Source organism: Nannospalax galili, unplaced genomic scaffold (assembly GCF_000622305.1).
Source record: "Nannospalax galili isolate Female #2095 unplaced genomic scaffold, S.galili_v1.0 scaffold517, whole genome shotgun sequence".
NCBI lineage: Eukaryota > Metazoa > Chordata > Mammalia > Rodentia > Spalacidae > Nannospalax > Nannospalax galili.
Genome location: NW_008340098.1, coordinates 848,518 through 868,945, shown reverse-complemented (window position 1 = coordinate 868,945; position 20,428 = coordinate 848,518). Strand labels below are relative to the sequence as shown.

Here is a 20,428-nt window from a genome sequence, read left to right as displayed (position 1 = left end):
AGGTCACACTTGGGATGACTCGTATCAGAGGAAATCCCTCTTCCTCCACAACACCTAGCACAAAATTGAAACTAGAACTATCTGCCATGTATCTGTGTCTGAATGACTCCTGTTTCTCTTTATTGGTTCCAGTACTGCAAAAATTAAAAACTCTTTGGGTTCTGGTGATGCTGAAAAAGCTTCTAGAAAGCTTGGTGACTGGGGAGGTAGCTCCATTAATTGGTAAAGTACTTGCCATGCAATTTTGAGGACCTAAGTTTGATCTGTAGCAGCCATATAAAAAGCTGGGTGTGGTGGGGCATGCTGGTAATCCCAATGCTAGGGCGGCAGAGACAGAAGACTCCTGGGGCTCTCTGACCAATCAGTGTAGCCAAATCAGTGAGCCTCAGGCCCCAGGGAGAGACTCTGTCTCAAAAAAACACAAGGAGGATGGCTCCCAAGGAATGATACCTGAGGTTGCCCTCTGGCCTCCAGAGAGAGGGAGAGGGAGAGGGAGAGGGAGAGAGGGAGAGGGGGAGGGGGGTGGAGAGAGAGAGAAGGAGAGAGGGAGAGGGTGAGAGAGAGAGAGAGAGAGAGAGAGAGAGAGAGAGAGAGAGATTTAGGTTGACTTGAACCATTGTCTACAGAAAGAAGTGTGAGGGACCTTAGACTTGCAAGGTGGGGACCCAAGACAGCTCTGGGATTCTTTCTTTCAGCTCTTTTCGGATTCACTTCTGGGGCTGTTGATATGACAGCAAACGACCCAGCAGCCCACCTGCTCGACACTGAGAGATCTGATTTGAAGTATGACTTGTCCTTGTGACTCCCTTACCTCTAGGATATTATTTACTAAATAAAGCAAAAAGAATGTGTTTTCCTAAGCCCACCCCTCCATTGGCCTGAAACACACCATGTAGACCAAGCTGGCCTTGATCTCACAGTGATCCGCTTGCCTCTGTCTCACAAGTTCTGGGATCAAAGACGCCACCATGCCCAGCTTCACCCATTGCTTTTGGAAACAGAATCCTACAGGGGGACTTGGTGTTAAGAACTCCTCATTCTGGTGCTTAAGTTTGCCAGCAACTCCAGGCAAGTTGGGAAGGCAATCTTTTCCAGGACAGAGTTCAAATCTTAACTTATGTCAGAACAGGGGACCAGGCCAAATGGGACAAAGTTCACTAGAAAAATATTGACCCTTCCCCCTTTTTCTGGAAGCCACCCCCAGCTATCATCTCCCAGAGCAGAGCATGGAGATGTGCACATAGCTGCCATTCCAGCTGGCGCCTGGCTTTCCCTGTCCTCCTCCCATGGAGAAGACATCTTGGCCCTACTTGGCACCCTCAGGCCCTTGGGATGGGACCATGTGTGACCAGCAATTAGAGCTTATTTGCTTTGCTATTCAGCCAAGCCCTGGAATGAATTTGGTCACTCCAAGGACACTTCAAGACCCAGATGGCCAGGGACTCTGGGACATAGGAGAAGTCCATTATGGGAACTTGAGGGAACCGCCAGATGGATACCTGCTGGAAATATGGTTTTTCTGATCTGTGCTGCCCAGGGGAGATGACTGCTACAGAGAAAGGGCTATTTTGCCTCCTCTATACTTGAACTTTGTCTTCAGGTCTTAATTCACCTGTTCAGGGGCAATAAGGCCCCATTACTTGATGGAGTCCCCCTTGATCTAATCTGGGTACTGGAAGGTAGGGGCAGTCCAATGGTGTAGATACACTCCTGACATGAGGTCCCTTCCCTAGAGCCTGACTACCAGTAGGCTGTTATGTCCTGTCTTCTGTCCCATCAAACAGAGTCCACCAGGAAGTAGAAAGCAACCACCTTGTGACAGCAGACCGTGACCCTCCAAGGTCACCCAGGCATGCAGCCTTGGCACCCACTCCCTATGCCCTTGTTGTTGGTCCTGGCTCACTCCTAGCCTCTTTTAGAAATTAACTCAAGGGTAGTGTGGTGGTGTGAATAAGTGTCCCCCAGAGGCTCCAAGTATTTGAACACTTGATCCCAGTTTGTGGCACTGTTATGGAGGACCATGGAACCTTTAGGAGGTGTGACCACGCTGAAGGAGGCATGTCACTGGAAGCAGGCTTTGAGAGTTCTTAAGCCTTGCTGGATTTCTAGTTTCATGTTTCCTGGGCCTGCTTGAAGATGTGAGCACTCACTCGGCTTTCTACTCTGGCCACTTTGTGCTACCATGTCTCCCCTGCCATTGTGGACTCTCCCCCTGAAACCCTAAGCCAAATAAACTCTTCTTACTATAAGCTGCCATGGTCATGGTGTTTTATCACAGCAACAGTAGACAGATACCAAACCAACTTGCCCCTCCAGTCTGGGCAGAATACAGGAAGTGACTGCTTCAAATGGCTTCTTTTCTCAGGCACTGCCCCTCTGAAGGGCCTCTCAGGGTCCCAGCAACCCCTCATGGGCCACAATCAGGGTATGTGGTGGAGAAACCAGGACTGGGGAGCCCAGTAAATCTGGTTCAAATCTTGGCTGTGTTATTTCCTTATTGTGTGAGCATGGGCAACTTTCTCAATGTCTTAGAAGTTCCATTTCTGGGACTGGAGAGATGGCTAGATGATTAAAAGCACTGACTGCCCTTGCAGAGGACCTGGGTTCAAATCCTAGCACCCACATGGCAGCTAACAACCATCTATAACTCCAGTTCCAAGGGATCTGACCGCCTCTTCTGATCTCTGCAGGCACTGCATGACATGGGTGCACTTACATGCAGGCAATACACTCATACATAAAATAATAAAAGATAATAAAATATTTTATAATTTTATAAAAATTATAAAAAATATTTAGGGAAGTGGGGTAATATCTCTCTTTCAAGTGATCATATGGACCAAATAACGCCAAGCTCCAGTAGAATTTCTTCTCATATGTAAGGGTTAATTTTTATTGTCAATTTTATTAGATTAAGAAACTCCTGGGAGCTCGGCGTGGTGGCAAAAGAAATTCCTGGGAAGCCAGGTGCGCTGGCACATGCCTTTGATCCCAGCACTTGGGAGGCAGAGGCAGGTGGATCTCTGTGACAGTGAGGCCAGCCTGGTCTGTATAGCAAGTTTCAGGTCAGTTGGGGCTACAGTGAGACCCTGTCTCAAAAAAAGTGGAAAAAAAGAAAATAAAAGAAAGTAAGAAGGAAGGAAGGAAGAAAGGAAGGAAGGAAGGAAGGAAGGAAGGAAGGAAGAAAGAAAGAAAGAAAGAAAGAAAGAAAGAAAGAAAGAAAGAAAGAAAGAAAGAAAGAAAGAAAGACCTGGGGTGGGGGCTGGAGGGCTGTCTCAATGTAAGAGCACTGGCTACTCTTACAGAGGACCCAGGTCAGTTCCCAGAACCCACATGGTACCTAAAATCCATCCATAAGTCCAGTTCCAGGCAAAACAAAGCCCTCTTCTGACCTCCAAGGGCACTGCACACATGTGTTGCACTTACATGCAGGCAAAAACACTCATACACATGAAAGGAATTAAAAAAAGAAAGAAAGAAAGAAAGAAAGAAACACCTAGGGAATTAGTGAAGCACATTTTTGTGTCTGTGAGTTTCCAAAGACCATTAACTGGGGGAGGAAATCCCACTCTGAATGTGGGTGGCTGCATCCCATGTGCAGGACCCTAGACTGAGTAAAAAGAGGGAAAGGGAAAAGCAGAGCACAGCATTCCCTTATCTCTGCTTTCTGATATGCTGAGATATAAGCAAGCAGCCTCTGGCCGCCACTGACAGGAACTGGTCCTGTCACCAGGCCTTCCCCACCACGATGGACTGTATCCCTTGAACTATGAGCCAGAATAAACCTCTCCTTCCTAAAGGTGCTTCTTGTCAGGTATTTGGTCACAACAATGAGAAAAGTAACTAATACTCCACCTCACATCCAGTACAGTTGTTCTGGGACCCTGCTACCCTTTTCAAGGACAGGGAATCTGGGCCTCCCCAGTTATACCAGTGACGACAATGGGAGGTTTCCTAACTGAGAAGGCTTGTGAGCCTGACACTCATTGATTCCACAAGCCCCATGTTGAAAACAGCTGAGTGGCTCACAGTAGCTGGGTACTGCTTTTCCTGGATTTGAATCCCTCGGGTTGAGCTCTCTATAGGCTCTTAAGACATGATGCCAAGTGACCTTAGGAAATACTTTCCCGGCATGGTGACATGGATCCATACGACAGATGTATGAGGTGGTTGTGGCTAGAGATTTTATTGTAAGCAAGCCAACCTGGTCAGGGCTAAATCTCCCAGGCATCAGTCACAGTCTCATGCTCTAAATTCAAAGTAGCAGTCCCTCTTCTGCCGCTCTTGTGAGGAGACTCTCTTCCCTGATGGGAAGGTCTGGTAGGTCCTCACGTAGTCAGGAGAAACTCTTAAAAGGTGCCATTTATTCTTCTGGGTCAAAGGAGGCCTGGAAGGGACGGTGAAGAAATGTCCACCATAGCTACCCATGCCCACTTTCAGTCCTGTGGCCCTACAAGCCATTCATTAGTATGGCATTTGCTAAGTCACCCTGACTTGGAAGGAAAGTGACTTGGTATGGATTCTGGCCCTGTCTCCTGCTGAAAACAGAAACATGTAGCAACAAATGGCTGTGACTATTACCTTCTTAATTTTGCTTCAAGAAGTAACTTAACATAATAAGACAAGGTGCTTTAAGAAGCACTTAACATAAGGTAAGGCAGGTGTAAATACTCAGCTATTACAGAGATGATGATGGGGATGATGGTGGTGGCAATAGGGATGGTGATAGTGCTAATGATGATAGTGATGGTGGCAGTGGTGATGGTGAATGTGATGATGATGATAATGGTGATGGTGATGATGGTGATGATGGTGGTGATGACGATGGTGATGATAGTATGAAGGTGATGGTGGTGATGCTGGTGTGATGATGGTGATGGTGATGATGGTGGGGGTGATGGTGATGCTGGTATGAAGGTGATGATGGTGATGGTGGTAATTATGATGGTGATAGTAGTGATGATGGTGATGGTGGTGATGATGGTAATGATGCTGATGCTGATGGTGTGATGACAATGGTAGTGCTGATGATGGTAATGGTGGTGGTTGTAGTGATGATTATGACAGAACTCCAAAAGGGGAGAGATTCTCTAGCCTACAAAACTGATCACTGACCTTCTTCCCCAACCACCTGGTTGATAATCTGTGTCAGGTATGACACTGTCAGCAGTACAGACTGTCAGGTAGTTTGGAAGAGAGAGATCTGGGGATGTGAAGCTTCAAGAAGGGCACATCTAGCAAGAAGTTCTCAGGAGACCTGTCCCCAGGAGAGACTCTGTCTCCAGAGACACCTTGTCTCAGAACTCCCCAACTCAACAGAGCCGAGAGTTAACTTCAGAAAACACAAGTCCCTTCCTAGACTGAGTCTCTAACTACCAGCCCACATAACACAACCTCCTGAGGCCTTCACTAGACCCTAGCTTCCCTGCTTATAAACAGGCCCATCTGTTTTACAGAGAGGCACTTCTAGAGGTAGTAAAACCATGTCTGTAAAATCCATCAAACCATATGGAACAGCTGTTGCATCTATAACTGAATGGTAAGGCTAGGGCTCTTGAGAAAAGCAGGGGTTAGGGTTAGAAACCTGCTGTCCACTGACCTCCTAACATCGCTCCCCAGATGAAGAGACAGGGGTTGCAAGGGTGGAGTGAGGAATGAACTGGAAACTTACTGGTCCCTAGCACAGGCACCAACCACCCTACTCCAGCCATAGGACACCTGCGTGTAAATTTGTGATTCCTGTGCCTGGGTGGGAGCAACACTGTCTGAATCACCTTGCAGGGCAGAGCAGGCCTTCCCTGGGGCAGGGCGCGCTCTCAGACAGCAACAGGTGTGGATCCTGGGGTTGTAAGGAACTTTCATATTTTGTTAGCTGGTTAGTTAGACTTTTAAGATATTTTCAAGTCCCTACGTTCCGAGGAGGGAAGCGGGAGGTAGGAGTTGAGAGTAGTCTCCATTCGGTGCAGTGCCCTATTCATCCACCAGAGGGCAGCAGCAGCACCGGGTTTGGACCAGTGCCGCTGTGAGAGGCTGTCCTTGCAGGGAAAGCAGTAGGCATATTCCCATCTGCAAAGGTTATGGAGTGTGCCCCCCAAACTCTAAGTGTATCTGGCCAGGAAAATTCTCTTCTTGATTCTTCCGATTACAGCTTCCTGGTATTCTCCTCCCTCCAAAGGTTGCTGGAGCTGGGATCCGCTTGTTCTGCATGCAGATACAAGGCTAGTTTCCTAGAGTGGATGTTCTGCAGGCCTGGGTGAGGAGGAGGTCCCCTGTGGATGCATATTTGCAAACAGCAGGAAGGAAGGGAGTGCCACTCACAGATTGGTGGGTAGTGGGTACAGGTCCGGCTCCCTCACAGGTAGTATGAAGTACGGGACTTGGGACACCATGCCAGTCTTGTCTTGGTAGTACTTCCGCTGCTGCTGTACTGTCTACAGCTCGGCCAAAGAACAGACAACAGGTTGTTATTGTGTCATACAGCTGGGAAGCAGTACTTGGGCAGGGGTGAAGCAGTCTCCTCTATTGCCTCTGGTAAAGCCCCCAGAGTTCCTGGGGCCCCAGCTCAACCACTAATCAGCTGCTGTTCTCTAAGCCTCACTTTCTCCGCTATGTGTTGGGGATATTGACACTCACATAGCAGTTTTGCTGCAGAGTAAAGGAGACAGGAAGCAACTAAGACAGCTCTGAAACTTCAGCTCAGCAGGTGCATCCCACCCAGTGTCCCCACAAGCATGATATAAGCTCGGGTGTATCTGTGTGAGAGTCAAAACGTTGTCACAGACACACTGAGATGGCCCTATGGTTTCTCAGAGCCTGAGACCATTACCTCTCCTACACTTGAGGAAGCTTTCTTACTCAGAGAAGTCCCTTCCCTGGCATCAGGCAGCATCTGTGTCATTGATGGAGGCATGTTTGAAAGAGAAGAATAGAGTTCCCAGAGCATACCAGAGAATGAGTCCTCATTCATATCCTGAGAACCAGGGGAGGCTCAGTCCCATGTACCTGAAGGAACTGGGGAGGGTTAGTGGGTACCAAAGGGTTTTAGTGGGGGCCTTTGGCTAGGTTAAATTTTTCCTAGAGTGATTATTTGGGTCTCTTCTTCAGGTAAGAGGTAAAGCAGGGGCTCACAGAGCCAAAAGATACAGAGGACAGAGGAAGGGGCAGGGACATCCTTGATGAGCAAAATGGAGTCATAGAAGTCCTTGAATAAGAGAGGTCCCGTCTGGCTCCCGGATTCTGAAAAGACAGAGGCACTCTGTAGGATGCAGGGTGGGGCTGGGGCCAGGAGGGCAGTTCACCTTGTAGAAGTCATTAAGCTTAGTGGAGCGACTGCTATCCGGATTGAAGCAGGTGTAGGTGGGCAGGTGCAGCCAGCGGTCCCAGTTCTGTGAGCACTCAGTCAGCACCAGGGAGGGATTAGGGGAGAAGATGGTGGGGAATCGGCCTCCACTGAGGACTGCATAGCTCTTCTCCACAGCTGCATTGCGGTAGTCCTGGAAGTACTTGATGGCGGTATTGCCATAGGAGGAGCCAAAGGAGGAAGCTACACCCGGGACGTGACCTTGATACCTGCAGTGATAGTGAAGGGGCGATGAAGCTTCATGAAGGGCTCCAAGTGCTGTTCCCAGATTGGCCCTTGAGAACTGAGGGGTCTTGTGTTTCTCTGGCTATGAGAATTTTCCAAAAGTGCACTGGCCTGATCAGATCTTGGGGGAAGGTCAAGCGGACAGGTCTCTGGGCCTTCCCCTTTGTACAGAGTCTTTGCTTGGATGGTCATCTTCCAGACCAGAGGCCTCCCAGGGGCCAGAACACCCATGTACCCCTCATCAGCCTGCAAGCAAATCACTCCTGCACTGGGCCTCCTGTTCTTCAGGGACTGGCCTGAAGATGCCGGGGTCTCATCTAGCCCTGTCTTTCTGTGGTCATCTCATTATACAATAGAGAACAGAAGTTCACGGGGGCCAGAGAGGAAATGCTGGGGGTGTTTCTTTTTTGTAGCCGAGGCCTGGGTTTCAGTCTTGTTTCCATGACCTCACAAGATGCTATCCAAATAATCTGGAAGCCTTGACCAAAGATCTAGAGTGCTTAGAACCTGTAACAGCTCTGTCACTTTCTGACACAAACAAGACCCAGCAAGGACAGGCGTGAAAGCAGAGATTCAGTAACACAGGCCCTCCTGAGACCCTGAGACCCAAGACCCTAGACTACAGTAGGCTCACAGAGGAAGGGAGGTAACCCCTAGAATGGGTGCCCAGCAGGGGGCAGATCAAAGCTTTTGAACCAGTAGAATCTCTCCTCCTGGCCCCCCGACCCCACCCCTGTTTCCAAAATCTGATTCTCCCTCATGCTGCCCATGAAATGGCCCCTGATAAGGACCTTCCTGGACTTAAGTGCAGGGGACATCTTTATCATGCTGAGTCCTCCTGTAGCCTTAGGCACTGCTGATCTCTCCCTTCTGGAAATGTCACTTCTGATTGTGATTAACCTGTTTGTGTACCCACTTCCCTGATCATCCCTTTTGGGTCTTTTCAAGACCATCTTTTTCCATCCACCTCTGTGTGTGTGTGTGTGTGTGTGTGTGTGTGTGTGTGTGTGTGTGTGTACACAGGCATACATACACACGTGTGTGAGGGCCAGAGGTAGATGCTGGGTATCTTCCTCTATCACTTTCCACATGATTTTTTTGAGACAGGGTCTCTTACTGAAACTGGAGCTTACCTGGTTAGACTTTCTGTCTAATAAGCTGTCTTAGTAATGGCATCCAAGCCTTGACCTAACCATGGCCTATACCTGATGTACCCCCAAAGTCCTCCCCAAGTGTGGACTGCTGCATGCATCTACACAGTAAACATCTTCTTTAAATAATTCTAGGGCATGACTTCTTACTCCCACCTTCCCCAGCAGTCTGGCCCTATCTAGGTGAATCACTCTCCTTAATTGTCCAGGTCAAAATTTGGTCATCCATCTTCCTCACATCCAGTCAGTCAGCAAGTCCTGTTGTTCTGCCTTTACAACTTGAGCTTGGTCACAGCTCCTTCCATTGGACTTTGGTCACAGCATTTTTGCTGCTCTCTCCTGACCGCAGTCACACCTCGCTCCTCCAATCTATCCTCACACTCCAGGTGCTGAGCTTTCCAGAGTCAAATCCTTAGTGAGGCAGGCAAATCCTTAGTGCCTCTTCAACTTCAAGGCTACCTAGTACCCCAGGCCTAAGGAGCCACTGTGGTTCTGTAAGTGTCTCGTTCACTCACTCTCTGTTCCCTCTCCTCTTTGCCCCCTCCTTTCCTTGGTTCTTATTATGTATCTTCTGCCATCAGGAAGTTAGTCTATCAGTTCCACTCCCTTCAGCCCCTGCTGCCTCCCAAATATTAAATGGTCCTTTAAGACTTGACCAAATATCATGTCTAAGAACTGCTGCTTCTCCTAAGTCTGAGTGGGTATCCAAGATACCCTAAAATTCCTTCCATTATCCACATCTTTTCCTGTGCTGTTCATCTTTCCGTATCTTTACATGCCCGAGCTTCTCAGACATAGAACGAGGTTGTGTTTTATTTATCGTTGAGTCACTGGTTCTCAGTACCAGGTCTGGCAGAAAATATGTGGAGAGAAAATAGTTTATTAAATAGATGAACAGATGAGAGGATGGCATACTGATGATGGTAGGCACAGTTGGACCTAAATTCACAAACACCAGAAGGCCAGTGACTATGTTCCAGAGACCTCCAAGACAACCACACCTCCATGAGACTTGACATGTCCAGTCATACACCAGGACAATCCCAGTGAAGCCCAGGCAGTTAGGAGAGCTGGCCAGGGCACTGCAGCATGTCGGTCCCTGTGTTCCAGGCACTTGTCCTGCCCCGAGGGCTCTGAGGTCAAAGGTTCTGTACCTCTGGAGACCCTCATGAGTCTCAGTCTCTTCACTAGTGGGTGTTGGCCTAGAATTAGCAATATATGATTTCCTTCTTTGCAACTTCAAGAAAACTATATAGAGCAACAGACAGAATTTTTGATTGCTTTTCACTCTGGGTAAAATATCTTGAGACCTCTGGTTCCTGGTCCCCTCACCCCCCACCAGTGAGCCTGCCTGGAATCTGGCAGAAAGGAGGGGTCTGGAGTCTACCAACCCTGCCTCATCTGTGGGTTTTCTGTGTTTCTCTCAGCCTCTGTCTTTCCTCTCTGCCATCTTTGGTGTTTACTTCTCTCTTGACCTCTATCTGCCTAAAGATGTGGCTGAACCTTTCCCAGATTGTGAACTTCGACAGGAGATGGTGCTGCTGTCTCACACTTTACCCTTTCACTTCCTTTATTTCTAAGCTCTCCAAGGAATGCCCTGGACCTTCTGTCTTTATTTCTTCAACACTTGCTCTTTCCTGACCTCTCTCTTTGTCCCACTTCCAAGCCACCACTAACCTTTACTATTTTATTAAGGCCATATAAGGCCATCCAATGTCTTTAGCTCATGCTGCCCCTCTGCTACAAATTTGTACCACCAAAGAAACCTGTTTAGAAGGAAATGCACTCTGAGAAGCAAAAGCGGAGTTCCTGAGGCTATTCCATGCTGCAGAGGAAACCGCCCCAAAATAGAGATTTAACTAGTTGAGAGGTCAAAGACAGCAGGCCCTTGTAGCCCTCTCTCCTCCTTTTTCTTGGAATTAGGGAAGCACACATTGCCTCTCCATGCCAGGCGCTCTGGATGGACAGGCTCCAGCCCTGCCTGTCTCATTCTGGGATTCAGTATATTTGTGGTCCATTCTCACATACCAGTTCTTTTATTCCCTGGTTGATTCAGTATGTAAGGAAAGGAAGAAAAGATACTAATACTCAGGTACTGTCAAGCCCCTAGCAAAAGATAAAGTTACAGAAGGAAATGTGAAAAAAAAAAAAAAGGCTGCAAGGGCTGGGGAGATGGTTCAATCACAACGCACAAGATTGAGAGCCTGAATTAGGATCCCCAGCTCTGACATGAAAACCTGGTTGTGGCAGCATGTATCTGTAATCCCGGCACTAGAGGTGAAGACAGGAGGGGCCCTGGGGTTCACTGACCATCCAGTCTAGCCAACAGGCAAGCTCCAGGTTCAATGATTCTGTCTCAAAAATAAGGTGGAGGACAAGTGAAGTGACTCAGTGGGTAAAGGCATTTGCTTCCAAGTCTGATGAACTGAGTCAGATGCCCAGGACCCACTTGGTAGAGGGAGAGAATCTTCTATGGGTTGTCCTCCACACACTCTGATGTCTATACACATGCATGTATATACATTTTCTCTCTCTCTCTCTCTCTCACACACACACACACACACACACACACACACACACACTTAAACACATACCCTCTCTTTCACAAATACACTACACACGAAAAGGAAGAAAGGAAGAGAGGGAGGGAGGGAGAGAGGGAGGGAGGGAAGGAAGATGAAAAGGGGGGTGTAGGGCACATCCTGTAGAAAACATGACCTGAGACAACCACACAAGTCAAATGGTCAGTCAGTCCTTTCCTAACATGAAGGAACTTGGGAAATAAAGTACTCACAGGCTCTTCCTAAAAGCAGTGTTCAGTAGCAAAACCCCGCCAACCCAGAGGTGATTCAAAAAAACAAAACAAAACAAAACAAAAAATTCAGTCATGTAGAGCCACTGTGAGAAAGAAGGTGGTGATCTTCCAACCTATTCAAGCACAAGCTAGGAATAGCAGTCAAGGTGAATGCTGCTTGCAGAACAGAAGCAAATGTTATAAAACCTGTCAAAGTAAAAATAACTGAGCAACCAAAATCAAGAGGTGGGTGGAGAGAAGAGGGGAGTACACTGACTAGGAATGTCTCTGAGCAGTCAACCCATGCCATCCAAAATGAAAATGTCATTAAAAGAACAAGACATAATGACTCTCAGCCTTTGCTGGCTTTGAGTCACTCCTGCCCTCTCCCTCACCTGCCTCAGAGGGATCTTTAAGGGATTAGTGTCTTGTCAGATGAGATGACATTTATCTAAAGTCTATCCATTCTTCCATTTTATTTTTTCCTTCTCTTAAATACTAGTGCCATTAAATTTCATACTTTCATTTATGAAATATGAAATATGGGCAAATATGGCCTGACTGTATTTTATAAAATTGCTTTTATAAATCTGTACGTTCACTCTTTATCCAGCCTTTTTCTGAATATGAATGTAAAGAGATCTAAGGTGAGTTTCACCAAATGTTAACCTGAATTAGGACAACTTACTGCTTTCATATATGTATCCTATTTGCTTTCTATTGCTGTGATAAAGTACTCTTACCAAAATCAACTTGGGGAAGAAAAGGTTTATTTGGCTCACTTGTCCCAATCACAGTTCATCCTTGAAGGAAGCCAAGGCCAGAAGTTAAGTAGGGCAGGAACCATGACTGAAGTACAGATCAGGGAGGAGAGCTGCTTACTGACTTGTTCCTCTGGGCTGTGCTCAGCCTGCTTTCTTATCCAACCCAGGACCACCTGCCCAGAGTGGCACCACCCATATTGTTCTGGGCCTTCCCACATCACTCAACAAGCAAGAAAATGCCTCACAGACATGCCCATGGACCAGTCTGATAGAGGAAATTTCCCATTTGAAGTTCCCTCTTCTCATGTGTGTCAAGCTAAGAACCAAAGCCAACCATGACAACATGTATGAAAATTGTTTTAAAAGATAATCTAGTAGCATTAAAAGATACTTTTCTGGGAACCCGCTGTGTGTTGGCAGTGCTAGAGCATGGGAACCACAAGCTCTAACCCTCACATACACGCATTAGTTACCCTATCACAAGGTAGTATCCTGCCTGCCATGCTGTGCCAGCACCAACAAAGAAAGATCAGCTCCAAACCAAGGTGGACCATGGTCAGGGCTCTCATGCTGTCAAAGGCAGGGAGAGAAGGCCTACTCCCATGGGTGGATACTGGCAGAGCTGTGAAGGGGTTTCCTATGGGTGAGGCTTTAGGAGAACCTTGGAGTAGAGGGCTTGGGAAGGACTGGTGGAGGATCTGGCTCCAGTCCTGGGTCACCTTTTAGTGTTTGTGTTATCCATGGTCCTCTTTTCAAGGATTCACTACATTAAAGAGGCCTCATCCATAGGAGACCTGCACACTGATGATGCCTGGATCTATCTCCAGCCTCAACTGTCTCTTGCTAGCAGATGAATATGTCCTGCTCTCTTCATGGGGAACCAGCCTGTTCTTCCTCCTGCTCAGCATTCTAGCCCTCCCCTGGTTGACATCACCCCATTCAGAAAGCAGGAGCAGTAGTTGTGCTGTCCTTTCTCCATTACCCCATGCACCCACATCCTCCCTCAGTCCTGTTCAGGAGCCTTCAAAGTCTCTCCCTCTGCCATCCACTCTCCCACAACTATGCTCACCAGGACAGCCTTAATTCTTTTAAGAGTCTCTCCTCAACCCAGTTTTGCTCCAGGTAGCCCATGTCCATTGAGGCCAGTGCAGTCTTCCTCACTATCCCCCACTCTCCTGGAGTCTCTCAGGCTTAGTAGTGGTATTCACAGTCCCTGGGCCCTCATGTGATGCCCAGAAGTAGTTCCTCTATCTGGAGTGTTGACCTCTTCCTGCCCCCTGGGGATTTGCCTCCCACCTCTCCTTGTGCCTGCTGTGAATGCTCACCATCTGGATTATCATCCATACATCTGGACTCAAATATACATGTGGCTGCTCATCTGTGTTCCCCCTGATCCTCAGCACAAGTGCGAGGGAGAAATCCAGATCACTGGGGGTGCGACATCCCCAACCTGTTTTAAAAGGTGTTCAGATCATCAGAGCACACGAAACATTCCACCCACAGAGGCCTTGGGCTCTTCAGAAGAAAAGAGCTGTGGAAATAGTTCTTGTGATTCTTCTCTTCACCACCCCCAAGCTCTCTGCCATGTGCCTCCTCTGCTTCCAGCCTTCCCACCAGCTCTGAATGCCAAGATATTTGTAACAGAATAGAAGCCCTCTCCTCCACAACCCTTCTAAGTTCTGCCTGACTTCCCCTCAGAATTCACAGCTCTGGCAGGTATGTTTGTATGCACACACACACATGCATGCTTACATGTGTGCAGGTTCACATTATGGAGCACTCAGAGAACACATCTTGGGAAGCTAGGTCTGTGTCCTTTGGATGCACCTGGATGTGTGGGCCTTCAACAAGACTCCATAGGGCTCCACAGTAGAGCCTTCTGAGCACTGTTTTTGTTGGTCTTTGTAACAGGCCAAAGTGGGGAGTAGCAGTTTATAACTGGGCATCATAGAGTCCCTGTGGCACCATCTCACCTATTTCTGATCCCTTTTTCTGTCCACATCCCTTCATTTGCTCCCAAGTTTCTCTATTCACCTGCATACACACAAGCCAAGAGACATGCCAAGCCAGGCCCCAGAGGATTCCAAGGCCCATTGTGGGTTACTATGTATGCAGGGAGCAGTTCCATCCCTGTCTCTTAAGAGCACTGGATGGCCCCATAGCTGACATTAAAATTAATTACCATGAGCTTCAGGGATCCCTTGAGCAGCCTTATTAACTAATTAACTTGCTACTATTCAATATGTCCCCATTCTGCGAACATCCTCTTCTCCATTACACCTCCCACTGAAGACTGTGCTGGTAACATCTTGCCCCTGGGTAGAACCTGTAAGGGCTTCCCGCTGCTTATAGGATTAGGGCCAGCTTCTGAGGGCCTCTAGATGAGGGCCTGTGTGAGGGTTCGTGCCAGCCTTGTTAGCCACTTTCCTATAGTCACTTTCTTTTGGGCCGGCCCCAATCAATGACACAGATAGGTTACCTGGGGCTTTGAAAGCAGGTCCTGGTTGCCGGGCGTGGTGGCGCCTGCCTTTAATTCCAGTACTTGGGAGGCAGAGGCAGGCACATCTCTGTGAGTTCAAGGCCAGACTGGTCTACATAGTGAGTTTCAGGACAGCTGGGGCTACAGGGAGACCCTGTCTCAAAAAGACCAAAAAAAGAAAAAGGAAAAAGAAAGCATGTCCTGGGAGAAACTCCAACCCCAGTCCTTGCTCCAGCCATCCCCTCCATCCAGAGGACTCCTCTTCCCTCCCATTCTGTGATCCTACCTGGGCTTCTAGGTGCCTTTCAAACATGCTTCCCCCCACCCCCACCCCCAGTGCTATGAATTGAACTTAGGGATTCATGCATACTAGGCAAGTCATCTACCACTGAGCTATATTCCTAGCCCAAGTATTCTCATTCCCAAGGAGCTTCTTCTGACCCACCCCCAGACTCTGCTCACTGCCTATTCAGCTGTCTGCTCTTTGACCTGTCCACATTCTATTGTATTTGAAATAGACCAAACCTGTTCTTCTTTCTGTAGAATCTCTGGAAAGAGGGGGTTCTGTTTTACTATTTGTACCCCTGTTATTTTACCCCACACAGTTGATGCTCTATAAATATTTGCTGGATTCAGTTGACAAATGGAGGCCCATTTTGGAGAAGTTAGTCTTTCTCCAGGAGAGGAGGGGAGCCCCTGGTGCTGAGCCCAGGTCTCCAGATCCCCCATACTCTGTTCTTAGGGTCCTCAATGCCTCAGTTTGTGTGAGAAGCATCAGTCACCTATGAACTGCCCATCTCACTGAACAGCTTTGAGGTGAAATCTAGGGAGGAAACAGCCTTGGAGCAGAGGTACCTAGAGGGATGAGGGAAACCCCTGGCCTGAGAACATGGGAGAGAGGGACATGGGTAGCCAGAGGATGCTAGCAAATGAAAATAGGCCTCCCTCCTCTGTGGCATTGGAAAAAAGACGGTGTGTGTGGGGGGGGTGTGCTTCAGAATCTAGTTTCTGCTTAATTCAGCCCACTCTGCTCATTCTGGGAAGAACTAACAGCTGGCTAGCCTCAGACAGACCCTGCAACCTGGGGCTGAGAGTTGCCAAGAAGAAGCACAGGTGAGCTGGGAACACACTGTTCCCACACTGGGAACACCTGCCCTTTCGCAAGGAATCGCTGGGAGGATTGAAAACCCCCATCTTTGTGCCTACCCCCAGCCAATGACATAAGAAAGAGACCCAAGACTGTGTACAAGTTAAAGTTCTCAGGAGAGTCTAGTACCAATGTTCACATCTTCCTGGGCGCCTGAGATAGTCTTTGTTCATAGCCCACAACATACTGGCCCATCTTGGAGGCAGCACTTTTTAGGCCAAGCTTGCCCTGAGCTCTGCCCAAACTTGTCCCCCCACCCTGTCCTCAATGTCTCCCGTGATGCCACAGGCCTGAGGGAACTGACAGGTACAGGGAGTGGTTTGCTGGTACTGGCTCATGCTGATGGTTTAGATTGGCTTCCAAAGAATGATTGCCTAATTTTCAGGAATATGTCCATTTTAAAAGCTAATATTAAAAATTAAGTTATTTAAAGTTGCAAATTAAACAAATCATTCACAAAACAAAGATAATAAATGCTCAAAAATTATCACTTGCTAATCATATTGTCTGTGCTCTCTAGTTCATGTCTGTTGCATCCTGAAGTGCAAACAGACATGACCCCCCCATCTATCAGGATCTTTCCAAGGCCCCCAGTGGATGCCGAAAGCCTCCAGTACCAGCTCTCTGTATTTATTTTCCTTCCATACACACAGTTACGATAAAGTTTAATTTATAAATTAGGCACAATAAGAGATTAGCAATAACTAATGATACAAGACTATTACAACAGCATACTGTAATAAAAGTTGTTTAAAACTTATGAATTATTGTGGCGCATGTTTTTAATCCCAGCACTTGGGAGGCAGAGGCAGGCGGATCTTTGTGAGTTCGAGGCCAGCCTGGTCTACATAGTGAGTTCCAGGACAGCTGGGGCTACATGGAGACCCTGTCTCAAAAAGAAAAAAACAACAACAAAAGAAAACAACCTTATGAATTATTTATCTCTGGAAGTTTCCATTCTTATTTTCAGACCAAGGTTGACCTTGGGTAACTGAAACTGCCAAAAGCAAAATAGTATGCTACTATATCTGCCTTTACAAACTTGTTTGGAGCCTACACATTGATGACCTGAAATTAACTACAGGGAAAGATTTCTGCCACAGATGCAGGTGAATGCTAGAATGCCAAATACTTTTCTCTGAGTGCTTGTTGATAGGCAAACTACCTGGAGGTAGGGAAAGGGAGAGAGAGAGAGAGAGAGAGAGAGAGAGAGAGAGAGAGAATGAGAGAATGACATGTATGTAGAGGTCAGAGAACAACTTGAGTTTGTTCTCGCCTTCTACCATATGGGTCCCGGATGTTGAACTTAGGTCATCAAGTACCTTTACCTGCTGAGCGATCTCACCTGCCCATGAAGACCTTTTTACAGAGGGGTTTGTAAAGGGCCTGGTACAGAGTGGACCTGGCACATACATGAGGGATTATAGTGATACTACTGAGCCCCAAAGACCTAGCTCCAGCCTACATCTAGCATCACCAGCATGGGCTCATGCAAGATCCCCATGACCTCAATGTTCACATCTAGAACAAGAAGAGAGTACACTGGGATCTGTGAGGTCCTTACCAACCTGAATATTCTCTGCCTGTGGCTAAAACTGCAAAGGGGGTGATTTGAGTGCATGAGAGACGGGCTGTGCTGTAAAATCTGTGATTGGTGTCTGAAAAGAACAGAAAAGCAATAATTACCCAAGCAAGGTGGGGAATCCTGAATTCTTTCCTTAAGTGACAAAATTGCCAGTAAGATGGTGTTCAGAAACACCAGATGTCTTGATTCATTCTTTGTTGATGAGGACCTTTTAAGAAAAACATATTTCTCTCCCAGAAAGATCTAGACAAGCAAGCAGCAGACCTGGGCTCAGCTGCTCAATCTACCCCAGGCCAGGCATGATGCTTTATGAACTACTTGTTATGATTATTTTTAAAGCAATCCCAAGATAGGAAGGGGCACTCAGGGGAACTGCAAACAAGTGGTGTGGTTAGGAGAGGCATGTGGGGATTGCTCCTGAAACCACAGCTCCTGCCCCTTCTAGAGTGAGGGAATTGTGGGGTGCAGTGGTGTGACCCAGGCATCAAAGAGCCAAGGAGTCAGACAGTAGAAAGGCTTCCAATAAAAGTCTGTGGATGCTTAAGAAAATAGAATATCAATGTATAAAATCAATACCTCTTGAAAGATGCCCAAAATATGTGTGTGTGGCGGGGGTTGGGGGGGTGCAGGGAGAAGAGCCAAAAACATTGCTAGCTGTCCCTGAAAGATGGATTTGAACTAAACCTTAAGTATTTACACCAAAACCATGCCTGGTAGCACAGGCTTATAATGCCAGTACTTGGGAGGCTGAGAGGCAGGAACATCAAAAATTCAAGGTCAGCCTGGACAGCTTAGCGAGAGGGTGTCTCGAAAAAAAGGTAAATTGATGAGATCCTTATATTTACAGACAAGCATACCATATACCACTCATCAAAGAAGCTTCTTTTTGCAACAGATGGTTGCATAACTGGTCAGATACAGAAAACATAGATGCTTCGTACTAGGACACATCTATCGTTGAACCTCTACAACTAAGGCTCATGGAACATAGTGGAACAAGGGGTAGAGAGAAAACTAATGCATCCTTCAACTCTCATTAGTAAAGCTTCCTTATACAACAAAATGCAATGCACACAGAAGGCCACAACTGACCAAGTTTTAAAGAATAAGAAGAGACTGCACAGTGTACAATAGGACTCCTATATGGAACCTCACCCACCCATAGCACAGGGACCACTGCGGATGAAGGAGGGGAAGATTGTAAGTCAGGGCTGTTTCATGGAAACAGGGAAGCAGAGGCTTTCAGATCACTGGAAGCTTGCACATGGGAACTTGTGACAATGGTGGCATTGAGCACAGAACCCATTCCAACTCAAACAAGGGCCCAAAGGGGAGGAGAAAAATGGGTGGTGGGTGGCACTAGACTGAGAGCTATTGGAGACTGATTGCTACTGGGTGAGGGAGAGTAATTTCTAGATGGACTGACTAGACTACAGTGGACGAATTTACACTGAAGGACATTTGAGTACAAATGTTTGACTGGATAGGACTTAACATGTATGGCAGAATACCTGTCCGATGGGAGTATAGGTGGGGCATGGATGGGGGAGGGGAGGGCCTAAATTTGATTAAGAACTGTTATATGAAAAGCTCAATTAAAAAAATACTTTAAAAAATTGCTAAATTGAAAAACTGAAGGTTGCTAGCCAGCGCACCAAGTCTCAGTTCCTTCTTCAACCCACAAATGCTGATGTCACCAGGAAGCCCAGCACTCCTGGCTCCTCACATTCCCTCTCGGTGATCCAGGCTACTACTGCCTGGCAGCTCCAAAACCATGCTTCCTTATCTCCTCCTTCCTCATCCTGGCCCAACCATAGTAGACCGCGTTATCTTGGGCCCCCATCCAAAGTAGACCGCGCTATCTTGGGCTAGCCGTCAACTTCTTACGGAGAAGAATCTGGAGATCCCGATCACCTGCACCTGCCCCACTGCCTGTTGTGATAGCAGAAAAACCTAGCAAGGCCACCAAAGCGGAGGGAGAGGGGGAAACTGGCGAGGGGGAGGAGCTGTTGGACTCCCCAAAGGCGGGAGGGAGGAGTTTCCACGTCTGGGTGGGAGGATAAAACTGAAAGGGGAGGGCCTCTGACCTGCAGCTTCAGGTGTGCCAGGGTTCACAGGCTTACCCGGGCATGAGGGCGGGGGGCACGAAGGTGGCATTGAACTCGGTCAGTAGGGTGCCCGCGCTACGGGAGACCATGGTGGGTGCTGCGATCCCCGGCGCTGCAGCTCGACTCAGCCCCGAGGTAAACAGCTCACCCCGCAGGTCACCAGGCAACCGCAAGCCTGGCAACGCGAGTTCTGGGACGCTGGAGCACTCTGCGCCAGGGGAAGACGCCTCCCCATCCCATCCCACAAACTTTACTGTGTGACTCCCGCCAAGTCGCCCTAGCACCAAAGTCTAGCCCTTCACGTCCACTGGGGGACTGGCAGAGCGGAGGTGGAGCTGAATCTATCCTAAATGTCCGACGCCCCATGGAGAGTCCTGGCACCGGGCTTGCAGCTCTAAAACCTGGCCTGGCCTAGCTCTGGAGGGCTCGCAGGCCCAGGATCACAGGGATGCCCAGAGTCCTTTCTCTCTAAGGTTGCCCATGGTTCTCCCTGCTGTGGAGCTCTGGGAAATGGCTTCGTGGTGGGCTTCACTGGGCATGGATTCCTAGCCCTGTAGTTATGTGTGTACCTATTGGGAAGAGGGGCATTTTTCTTATTAATCTCTCCTCTCTCCCCTTGAACTTCCTTTTTCCTTCATCTGGTTTCTCAAGCAGCTCCACAGTCATTTAGTAAGGGCCAGCTAAGCAGAGCTTGGTGACTCACGCCTTGCAGTCGCAACTTCTCTGGAAGCTGAGGCAGGAGAACTGCAAAACTGAGAACAACCTGGGCAGCTTGGTGAGATACCGCCAAGAAGCGGCAGATACGGAGGTGGGGG

General features: G+C 47.9%; 2 protein-coding genes across 6 annotated transcripts in view; one reads left to right on the top strand and one right to left on the bottom strand.

The window, feature by feature from the left end:
* Window positions 1–20,428, top strand: part of Otof (otoferlin) — a 230,539-nt gene that overhangs the window by 103,548 nt on the left and 106,563 nt on the right. The window lies entirely within an intron of this gene.
* Fam166c (family with sequence similarity 166 member C) lies at window positions 4,173–19,702 on the bottom strand. The gene is made up of 4 exons (XM_017798636.1): window positions 19,629–19,702; window positions 7,299–7,569; window positions 6,319–6,431; window positions 4,173–4,387 (listed from the first exon to the last, which is right to left on the bottom strand). Exons 1-4 carry the CDS (start codon window positions 19,700–19,702, stop codon window positions 4,243–4,245), a joined length of 603 nt encoding a protein of 200 aa, XP_017654125.1. The 3' UTR covers window positions 4,173–4,242.